The following is a 12,161-nucleotide window of genomic DNA, read 5'->3' as shown; positions in this document are numbered from 1 at the left end:
GCTGGGTGACTGAGTGAAAATATCAAGTTCTGGGTTGAGGATACAAATTCGTATACTGTTGAATTTTCTCATGCGAAACCACCAAAACAAGCATATACAGGTTACCAGCAAACTATGTCATCATGTAAGATTCAAACGGCTGGGATCAGAGGAGTGGCCTAAACAACAATCCAGTTGGTGACCTTACTCAAAAATCAACTTGCCAAGAAGCTCTGGGTACTTTTAAGTTTTGCAGCCTGTCTCAAATTCTGAAGCTCGCTGTACTTAAACAACAAGAACACAAGCGCCAGCACAGTGTGCGGGTAACTATATGATCCAGAGCCTTCTGAAGAGCTTCTGCTTTGCTCTTCAGAAACCTATGGAACTATTAGGAAATACTTCAAAAGTAGTTTTATATCAGCTTATGGCTACGATCAAAGTGAAAGGAACTGAATGTGTAATCAGCTCTTCAATTCTGAGTGATCCTCCCTAAACTCTTGACTTTAAGCCATGAATTAAGAGAACTGCTGAAAAGACCTGACTTTTAGCTAGTCATCATCATATTTACTTTTTGGTATTACTTTTGCATAAACCTTTTTTTTTTTTTTTCCCCCACGGGCCTCTCACTGTTGTGGCCTCTCCCGTTGCGGAGCACAGGCTCCGGACGCGCAGGCTCAGCGGCCATGGCTCACGGGCCCAGCCGCTCTGCGGCATGTGGGATCTTCCCGGACCGGGGCACGAACCCGTGTCCTCTCATCGGCAGGCGGACTCTCAACAACTGCACCACCAGGGAAGCCCCAATACCTTTATTTTTTAATTGTTGAGAATTCATGAAATAAAAGGATGGAAAACTAAACATTTAACATATTGAAACTAAACTTGTAATATATTAGAAAAAAGCAAATAAAAATATATAAAACAAAACATTTTATACACATATAAAAATGAGCCTCAAGCACAGGAGTAAAAAATGAAGTATCTTTGGGCTTCATGCAAATCTAAGGTGATACAAGAAATCTTACTGCCTGCAATATAAGAAAAAGTATCTAAATTTTGCCAAACAAAAGCTGAAAGAACTATCATTCAATGAAAATCTGAGTTTCTGCTATATACCAGATTCCAGAGTCACATTATTTTTCCCCCAGAAGCATCTCCTAGGATCAGTGTTCCCTGGGAAGTGGGTTGAGAAACAAAGTTTGGAGAACATATTTAGCTGAAAAACATATATGTTAATATCGCATATGTTTATTCCTCAGTCAGCAGCACTAGACAGGCACGAATAACAAAATAAACAATTCTTTGAAAAGTACTTCTTCTAAGTAAGCATTTATCCAAATGTAAAGAGGCACAACAGCTTAAAAGTTTGTGTCAATGAAGAATCTCTGAGTGATTAAAAGCAGAAGTCTTTACTAGCTCCTGGTAAAATGTCAAAACTACAACACTGACATCTAGTGTTTTGTCCTGATGAATTCACACACAAATTGCAGCGAATTTCAGTTTCACCTACACTGTAAAGGCAGCCAAAGGCTTTATGGTTGTATAAGCCACTCCAATTTCTCCATTTCTAAACCCTGGCTATTTTTCTTTGGTGTGTTTCTTATCCAGCCTGACTACCACAACATGCATGTGATGGACACAATAAATCCATGACGTTTTATAACACCATTTCATATCACCTGCACTTACCCCACCAATTAAAAAAAAAATCCCAAAATAATTTACTGAAGTCATAATTTTTATTTTATTATTTTTTTAAGAAGCTCCAGCTCAGAAGTTTTTAGTCACGCATTCACTGCCGATGGAAATGATGATATTTTTTATAAATTTAAAATGCCACTGTAATGAGGTCTTCCAGCATACTAAAAAACAGGATTTACTTCTAGGATACCAAAAATAATCACTATGCAAATCAGAAAATAGAACTGGTCCTTAAAAATTTACTGTAGCCTATGAGGATGAGATTTTTTGAATTGACCATGAACTGATATTTAAAAGAAGTTAAGTGGATGTAGATAAGCAAAAAATTCCTTTGAAGTCGTGTGTGTTATTTTAAACATTAACTCTAATTCTGCATTCTATTTTAAAAATCTGGAATAGGAAGGGCTACAAAGAATGCTTATTGGAAGTAATAACTCAAGGTTCCAACAGAACTTTCTGCATTCATGGAAATGTTCTATTATCAGAGCTGCCCACTAGCCACCAGCCACAAGAGCCTACTGAGTACTTCAAATGTGGCTAGTACAGCTGAGTCACTGAATTTTTAACTTTATTTAATTTTAGTTATTTCAAATTTAAAGTGACTAGTGGCTATCATATTGGACAGGGCAGGGTTAGACCTCTGAGATAATGAGGTAGACACAGGCATTTCTCCATCTCTTGCTGCCTTTTCCCCAAACTTCCACCAGCCTTTCAAACTTGCCATCTGTCCCTGATCCCAGATATATGGTTAGCTGCTGGCAGAAAAGTGAGCTACTTACCTTAGCCTTTGGGATAAAGTTTTTAAAGAAGACTCGCAGTCCTTCAATATTTACCAAGAATCGTGAATGAAGACGAAGGAAGGCGAAAATGAAAAATCAAATTCTCCTCGAAGAAGCCAGATGTTTAGTAGGATATATAAATTAGTTAAAACCGATTGTAAAATTTGGTTTTACAATCTGTAAAATTTGTAAGTGTTCTTCTAAAAGAAAAACAATGAAGAAAAGGGTGATTGTTTAGGGGTATCTTTTACAAAGATGATTTCAAGTTGTTTCTTAAAAGTAAAGCAAGAGTTTGAATGACAAGAGAAGGAAAAAGGCCAAAGAAATAAGTTTCTACAATGAGGCCAACTGAAAGAGGCAGGGGGCAAGATCACTGAATCTAGAACGAAAAACATCCTAGATTTGAGTCAATGCTCTGTATTAAAATTAAAACTATTACTGTAATCATCATTATTATTGACATTCCAGGCAGAAGAAACCAGCATGTCCAAAAGCATGGGTATGTTGAAGAAGGTAAGATATTTATAAAATAACAAGAAGTTCACACTGGCTGAAACTGGAGATTTGGGGATTGGACGGTAAGAATTGGGTATGAAAAGCTGGTTGCTTTACATAAATAAGCTGGCCTGATTTATCATACAAGAAATAAAATATACATCAAGCCCCAAGTTCTGCACTATAGGTGTGTACTTCCAGTAAGTGGCCAAACTGCTAGTGCTTTTTTCTCTTACCACCTACCTCAAGTCCTTACTTTTAAAAAAGTTTCTCTATTGGATTAAGAAGGTTGTTCTTTTAAAATACAAATATCATCTGGGAGCATTAAGGCTATTGGTTAACCTTGATATTACTTCACACCTTTAGAATTTACTCTAAATCAAACAGAACTCTCATAAAAATTTGACTGAGATCAGCTAGCAGTGGCTAAAGAGTAAAGACACAGAACTCAGGCTGCCTGATTCAATCGTATCTCCAGACAGAAATCTATGTAACTTTTCTGAAGGTTTTTATGTTCTCAACCTTAATTTCCTTGTCTGTACAAATGGCAATAAAATAGTATCTACTTCATCGGGTTTTGTGATAATCAAATGAGTTAATATATACAAAGTTCTTGAAGAATGCCTAGCCCATAGTAAATGTTTACATGTCAATTACACACCACACACAGGACACAAACAACGTGGCTGTGGAGAAGAGAGGAACAAAGAAGAAATAACTGGTGGCTGGAATCTACAGGACATGTGAGGTGCTGACTGGGAAGCTTTAGATGATCAGTTACAGCACAGGGGTTAAGAGCTCAGATTATAAAATTAGGCAGACTTGGCGCTATGTCCTGTTTCCATTACTTCCTACCAGGATAATCTTGGGCAGGCAACCTAATCCCTGTGTCTCTGTAAAATGGGAATAAAAACAGTACCTACCTCACTGGGTTGTTATGATGATTAAATAACACATGAAAAGCACTTAGCACAGCGCTGGCACATAGTAGGCACTAAAGAGATGACAGTAACCAGAAGACAGACAAAGGTACTAAGAACCTGGGAGCCAGAGCAGGGGGGAATCCCAAAAGCTTTAAAAAGGATGCCAAAAAACTGCGGGGAAGGGGGAATAAATTTTCCTTCCACTATAATTCTACCCACCGTCTTGGCTATCGTCTATAACCCATGCGCCAGGCGTTCACGGTGAGAAGCCACCTTTGACTCTATTTCAGAAGTGGTCGGTGTCTCCATCCTACGCCTTTCCGAGCACTCTAAAACATGTGTTTAGGGCTAGGTGCTATTTAAAACACTTTTTATGCGTTATCATTTAATCCTCACAATACTCTCTGAGTTGCTATTATTCTATTTACAAAGGGAACGGTTCTCAAGCTTAAAAAAATGGCCAAAGTCACGAAGTTAATAAGGTAGGATGATAGGGCTGTTGATTTCTAAGGCACTACAAAGCTTTGAATCAAAGATTCAGCTCAGACTAATGTGTACTGAACTAATGCAGAAAGTATTCACAAAATAGCTTAATAAAGCTTGAATTAAAAAGGAATTTCTCTCTAGGCCACAGGTAACAGAACAGCCACTGCTTGCGCCCATTCTCATTCCGCCCCTAGCTATGCAGAGCTCTACAAAACTACTGCTCCCCACTCCAGGTTTAAATCATCTGTTCCGATCGATCATGTCACGTGATCTTTCCTGCCCATTAGTACTTAATTTAGAATATTCAAAACTGATACTTGAAAACGTTTTTAAAAAGCATTTACCTCTTAAAAAAAAAAAAGGAAGTTACTCCAGGTTTCCATAAAAATAACCAAAAATAAAATGAAAGTTCTACCACAGGACAAACTATCGGATGTGATTACTGTGTGCTATCTGGGCAAGCCAGAGCAGACAGAGCCTGGAAGTAGTCTGTTTCCTGAGTCTGTCCTATAAATTGCTAAACCACTCAAGTAGGACTATGATATACTTCATTTCTTAGGCATGTTCCTCCTTTGCTATTTAAGTAACTTAAACGATGAAGGAGGCTATAAGCTACAGTTTGATGAAAAGCCCATTTATCTGCTAGGTTATTACATCTTGAATACTGTTTTGTAGTTTATCAAAAATGAAGGGATAGCTCCTCGGATCTTCTAAACCGATTGCTATCAAGTCTTGTGTTAGAAGTATATGGCCATTTTTCAAGTATGTAACCAGATAATTCAGAAAAAAATGAAATTACCATTCCTCTCTACTAGTTTATAGGCATATGGACACAGTCTGTGAGGGAGGGGTCAATCACTTCATGGCACTGGACCAAGGCTTTTTTCACTTGGGTTGATTCACTGACTACAGAGCTTTTTTTTTTTTTTTTAATAAAGACTATTAGTTTAAGAAGCAAGTAGGTATTGTGTCTAAACCTCCAACAGTGCATAAATTCCATAAATCTGAGTAGGTCAATGATAACTCAGAGGTAGAGGTTATCATACTCTTCTTTATAACACGTGATATCATCACCAGTGTTCTCATTTTTTTCATGATTTACTGACTGGGAAGGCTAGGTGTACCTTTGTTTTTTATTTAGACTACAAACTTAAGAGCCAAGTATACATTGTATCTAAACCTCCAACAAGGTATCAATTCAATAAATCTGAGTAGTTCCAGGTTAACTCACTTAGGGGTGGCATCCTCTCCTTTATAATGCTTGACATTTATGTGTTACTCGAATGTTGACTACGGCATTTTACCTTTCAAATACCTCTGATTCGTGATCATCCGCAATTTTACTATGACCAGATTTCAAACCCTACTGAAGAGTATTACAATTTACCAAAACTTCAGCCTGAATCATTTTGCTATCATTCAAGTTTATATTACATACAACTTCTGTTAATTTTTAACTTCAGCTAAAAATACCTGGTACGTGAGAAAAGAGTGTAAAAATCACATTAAGAGAGTTTTCCAATTTATAATAAATGGATATTGAGTACTACACCATGTTTCTTATGCCAAGTTCTGAGACACAGCTGTAACCAAAGCTTTCAAGGTCTCTCCCCACTGAACTAGGAAACTTCTGCAAAGTCTGACAAATAATACTTAAGAGGTTTACATTCATAAATGCACAATTTTCTACCTTTCTTAAACAATGTGTCAAAAGAAGTTAAAGCCAGAAGATAAAAAATAAAGTTAAAACAACACATGGGTTATACCTGTGTGTTTTCTATGGAATTTAAGTAGCATCTTGCTAAAGGAAGTTGCTTTCAAATGTTGATATAAGGCACATCTCTATCAATTTTTATGAACCAATTAAAATTCAAAGATAAGTCTCTAGTCTCTAATTCAACTTCCTGATAAAATGAGCTGGTACACTTTAATAATAAGTCTATAATTTGCTGATTCCTCATGTGTCTGAGTCAGCTTCAATCGTCTGCCTTTATGATCTCTCAGAATCCATTCTCTATAAATTTTTGATAACTTAATAGTTCTGCCAAGGCCACATGTACACAAATATCTGAACTAGAAAAGCTGTTTCCATGGTTCACTTTTTTCCAGAAATATCTGATTTCACAAGAGGAAAAAAATCAACTTCTTATATTAAATAGCAAATTCTCAGTTAAACCAAAGGAAAACGTCCCATCCAAAGGACCTACATTACTGAATTTATTAAATAAAAGGCCCTTTATTATTTATGTCTATTGAAGAGACACATTCTAAATCCTGAAAGAAACAGCAGAGGGAGACAACTAAGTAGAAATCTAAAGGACACACAGAAGCTGGTTACGAGAAAGTGAAGAAAAAATAGCAGCTACTAGGACAGCATAAGCATGGCTAGGAGGGAGGAGAGCAAATGTGTTCACGGAACGAGGAGTTCAGAAACTGTGACACTAGCGAGCTGGGGGGCGACAAGGTGTGAGCCTTGAGGAGTAAGCAGCCGTCAGATCGTGGAGGCTGGGTATGCAGACTACCACCAGTTCACAGTGATATAGTCCATCCTCCTCATTCACTGGCTTCTGTATTTGGGAAAATGAAATTATGAATTCAGCCTTGCAAATATATATATATATATCTTTATTGGGGTATAATTGCTTTACAATGGTGTGTTAGTTTCTGCTTTATAACAAAGTGAATCAGTTATACATATACATATGTTCCCATATCTCTTCCCTCTTGCGTCTCCCTCCCTCCCACCCTCCCTATCCCACCCCCCCATCCCACCCCTCCAGGCAGTCACAAAACACCGAGCTCATCTCCCTGTGCTATGCGGCTGCTTCCCACTAGCTATCTTCCCACTAGCTATCTACCTTACGTTTGGTAGTGAGAGTAGTGCCTCTTTGGTAGTGCCTCTCTCTCGCTTTGTCACAGCTCACCCTTCCCCCTCGCCATATCCTCAAGTCCGTTCTCTAGGTCTGTGTCTTTATTCCTGTCTTACCCCTAGGTTCTTCATGACATTTTTTGAAGGTCTGTGTCTTTATTCCTGTCCAGCCTTGCAAATATTAAGTGTGAGGTATCTATGGAACAACTAAGCATAGACAACCCATAGTTGTCAAAATCACTATTATTAATCCTGAATTTTACCACAAATACATGACTAAATGATTAGATTATGGAGTAAGAAGGACAGAATTAAGAGACAACATCCTGCAACTATGGACTGAACAGTTTTCCATTGGGAGGCACAATGGAAACAGTATCTCCAAGCCTCTGTCTCCGCATCTGTAAAACAGAAACGCCATGAGCTACCTTGCAGGGTTACCAGAGGAAATTCTAATCTTTTTTCTGGAGAAAGCTCCAGCTTATAAACATCACGGTTATCAAGGGCTGGAAGGCTTATTGGGTGGTCAAGAGATGGGACTAGCAGTTTTGTTAGATCAGAAAAAATGTCATGATCATTAATCCAAATATTTATGAGTAGGTGTCTTGTGCCAAACATTAAATGCTTTACATGTATGAGCTCATTGAACCTTTGCAAAAATCCTGAGGAGACACTTATCACCTCCATTTTAGGGATGACGAAACTGAGGCAGGTCACAGTAAAGAAGCAGTACAAACACAGGTGCCTCTTATACAACTGAGTAAAAGTGATCATTCATTTCTAGAGATAATACTTGGATACTAGGAGAAAAGAAGGAAGGCTGGAATAAGTGAGGAATGAATGAAGACTACACAGTTAAAAACAGCAGAAGGAATGCTACAGAAATCTGACCACAAAAACACCCCTTAGTGATGGAACCTCCCTGAGTGGAAGAAAAATGTGTCTCAACACCAAGGTTTCCTCATACCCAATCTTTCTTAAGATTCTATGCCCTTGCTCTTTTACTTTCCGGAGAGCTTTTTTTTTTTGATCATCTCTATCCTCCTGGTTCCTCAACCGTATCAGCGGAGTTAGGGGTCAGAGTAAAGGCTCTAGAGCAAACTTCAGTAATGGTCGTGTCATTTACCAACTTGTTTATCAGCTTGTGCATTGGGGGAGCAAGATAAAACCTCTCTGTGTCTCAGTTTCTTATAAGTAAAATGAGGATAATAATAACCCTGTCTCACACGGTTGTTGTCAGAATTAAAGTGATATATAGGGAGCTTAGAAGAGTACCTAAGCTAATATTATTGTTATTATTACCTAATTCCTCTAACAGTATAGTACACCCCAAATTTATGGTGCTACAAGTTTATTTGGAAGTTGGTTATCTGGAAAATTGAATGCTTTCCTTCTGAAACACATTTCAAGTGGGGACCTTCTCTCTGTCTTCCCTGTACTTTGCTAGTGCAATCCCTGAAAGAGTTTTGCAATTGCCTGATTGTTCTGGCTCTCTATGGCAGTCACCATACAGTTAGCAGTGATGTTTATAAAGATGTGTCGCCCTCTTGCTTAAAAGGTCTCAAGTGCACCGTACTGCCTACAAATAGAGAATCCTATTTCCTTCATATGGCAAACAAGGTCCTTTACAATCTGGCTTTATCCTCTGTTCCTAGTCTCAGTGACTCCTCTGAAGAGCTAGAGCCACAGCCAACAATTCATCTCAACCTAACCAGCCATGTGTTTTAAGAAGCTGCATGCCACTGTATGTGCTTTTCCTATGTCTGAGAAAACTGTCCTCTCCACCCCCAGACTTAGAAAACTAAGGCTTCGATGAAATGACACCTTACTTATCCATATTCATTCAGCAAGAAAACGTACTTAGTACCAAAATGTGTAAGGAAGGCCCTATGAAAATAAAGATACATAAGACATCGTTCGAGCACTTGAACTTATATCCAAAAGGAGAGAGACACGTTAAAATAAAATAATAATACAGTACATTGTAAGTAATATGTATAAGATAGAAGGAAGCAATGCCTAGGCTGGGTTCTATAGGATATGGATTTCTCTGTCTCCATCCTTACCATTTTTAACTGGACCAGGATCATGGTAACTATAACCTTTATAATGAGCTCTTAATAATACTCAATACATTGTATTACAGTCCTGTGTTTAATATCTATCTTCCCGAAGACTAATTCTAGGGCAGGAATTTACTCACCCTTTGTATCCTCAACACCCAGAGGGTGACCAGAATACAGAAGAACACAATTGTTCATTGAACTGAATTGAATAATAAGGTCTCTATATTAGCCAAAAGCCTTCTTAACCCAAAATGTAATTGAACTATAATAGCAAAAGAACCCTAGAACCTAATCATATTTACAATAATGCACTGAGAAGTCAGGACAGCTCTAACTTGAAATTATCCAGTACTTAAATAGAGAAATCTACTTTCCACCTAAATCTGTAAGCAATACTGATATTCTGCTCCAAATGCAGTAGTATTTCTTTCTCTGACAACCCCACAGGAACCAGTCTATTGAGTTCAAAAAATATTGGGAGGGCTTCCCTTGGTGGCGCAGTGGTTGAGTCCGCCTGCCGATGCAGGGGACACGGGTTCGTGCCCCGGTCCGGGAAGATCCCACATGCCGCGGAGCGGCTGGGCCCGTGAGCCATGGCTGCTGAGCCTGTGCATCCGGAGCCTGTGCTCCGCAACGGGAGAGGCCACAACAGTGAGAGGCCCGCGTACAGCAAAAAAAAAAAATATATATATATATAGGGAGGTGTTCCAATCCCTGCTCAATGAATAGTCTGTTTTCCTTAACTCCTTTCGCAGGAGATAAGGATTCCAATTACCTAGGGACTGCAGTAGTATATGACAGTTTCTTCTTCTTAGTCCTGGAAGTCGAGGTTTATTCACTTATTTACTTAAATAGCTGCGAAGGATCCACAACACGGCAGGCACTGTCTTAGGCAATGGGTACAGAGCAGTCTCTCCTCTTATGGAACTTACATTCCGGCTGAGAGAGACACACAGCAAATATACCATATGTCAGAGGGTTTGAGAAATGCTGAGGAAAATAAAGCAGGGTAGTAACTCAAAAAGTGAAGGCAGGGAGACACGGAGAAGAGTAGTGGTGTACCTTAGATAGGGCGGTCAGGGACGAGTCTCGCAGACAAGGCATTGAATCAGAGACTGAAGGAGTGAGCGAGAGAGAGAGCCACGCAAGCATCTGAAAAGTATTCTAGGCAGTGAAACCAGCAAGTGCAGAACCCATGGTGTGACAGTTATGTTTAACATGTATAACAAACCACAGAATATCAATGTGGCTAGTAAGGGGCAGAGAAGAGGGGCAGATGATGAGAGAGATGCCTGAACTAGATCATACACAGGCTAAGGACTTTGGATGTTATTCTGAGATGAGTAGCCACTGGCTCATCTTGAGCAGATAACTGACATGATCTGAGGTACATTATAAAAGAATAGGTCTGGCTGTTAAAAGCTCTAGACAGTACAAAGGAGCAATCACTGGCAGTAGTAAGTCAGGGGTCGTCTGCGACCCCTTTAACCTAAGAAGCTAGTGCCAAGAACGATGGTAAAGAATAGAAGCATGGACACATCATGGTTGAAAGCCTTAAAATATATTTCCTTCCTTTCAATAGCAAACGTCTCTGAGAGAGAGTTATCAACTGCTACTTTTATTTATTCTACTTTAACCACTTACTCTTCTTTCATTTACTATCTCATCTCTAACTCCCCAACAGATGCACGCACCTACCGCACAAGAAAATTCAAGTATACCATCCGTCTTCCTCTTCCGGACTTTTGCTCCTTGCTCCATATGAGAACTAACTCATTCTTGTAATTCCAAATATCCCCCTTCCTTTCGTCCCTTGCTACTATAAGCTTCGTTTTGCTGCTATAAGAAGGAGCAGTTTCATCTGTTTTAATTAATTACAGTGACGATAAAAATGTCTAATAAAAGAACTTGGAAGCTTTAACACGCAACAGGGACCCTTCCCTGAACACCACTTTCCCAAGCCTTCTCAAGGAGCCAAAGTCGCCCCTTCGCCGTCCTGAGGAGACGAAATTCGGGCGGCTAGCGGCAAATGCATTCGCATCCCCTGCTTCCCGCAAACTCATGCCGGCCTTTCCTCTGAGCAGCCAAACTCAGCCCTAGTACGTTACCTTCATTATCGGTAGCATCTTTGTCCTTATCTTCCAGCTCCGATGCTGCAGCCGGGGATATCATTTTCATCTTCCCCTTCTTCTTTAGTGAATTTTTCAGCTTTTTCCCCGCACTCACACGTGACTCTCGAACGGCCGCGGCCATGATTCCTAACCGGAAGCGTTCCGTGAGCGTTGCGTCCGGCTGTGACACAAAGGACTTCGGCATCTAGTTCCGGTGATACAAGGTTCCGGGGCGGTGCCATTTAGCCGGGAGTTCTCGGGCTGGAGGCTCACAATATGGATTGGAAAGAGGACTGATTGGTTGTCTTTACGTGCTATCTGCTCCAGTAAAAAATAATAATAAAAATCAGTGAATATACGTTCTCGGCCGACTCCTCTGCCAGCTCGCCCGTGTCCTGGTCCGCCGCCGCACTCTGACCCCCAACCCGACCCGGTCCACTTTCATTTCCTCCCCACGGCTGTTTCCGTATCTGCTGCCGTATTTCATGTTGGTTTATGGTGTTGGACTAACGTCCGGAACGTGCCTACTAAACGCACTAGAAGGGAGGAAGCGAGGACAGTCGCGTGAGGGGTCGAAATCTCGCTCTGATTAACCCCTGAGTGGCTTCCAATTGCAAACCGAATAGAATCTCGCTTTCTTCCCTTGGGTCGCAGGTGTGAAGGGTTCCAGCCCCCACCCCTCCCTCCCACCTAGCTCCGCCCCGCCCGCTCAAGGCGCCCGACCGCGCGGTGGAGACCGAGAAAACAGCAGCTTT

General features: G+C 40.1%; 1 protein-coding gene across 1 annotated transcript in view; it reads right to left on the bottom strand.

The window, feature by feature from the left end:
- RRP15 (ribosomal RNA processing 15 homolog) overlaps positions 1-11,594 on the bottom strand; it is a 46,310-nt gene extending 34,716 nt beyond the window's left edge. The window contains exon 1 of the mRNA XM_030868323.3: positions 11,404-11,594. Coding sequence (XP_030724183.3) covers positions 11,404-11,548 — 145 coding nt within the window. The 5' untranslated portion in view covers positions 11,549-11,594. The remainder of the gene's footprint in view (positions 1-11,403) is intronic.
- Positions 11,595-12,161: the final 567 nt, after the last annotated feature.

This window comes from Globicephala melas, chromosome 1 (genome assembly GCF_963455315.2).
Source record: "Globicephala melas chromosome 1, mGloMel1.2, whole genome shotgun sequence".
Lineage (NCBI taxonomy): Eukaryota > Metazoa > Chordata > Mammalia > Artiodactyla > Delphinidae > Globicephala > Globicephala melas.
The sequence above is the reverse complement of the archived record's forward strand: the minus strand, read 5'-3'. Positions and strand labels throughout refer to the sequence as shown.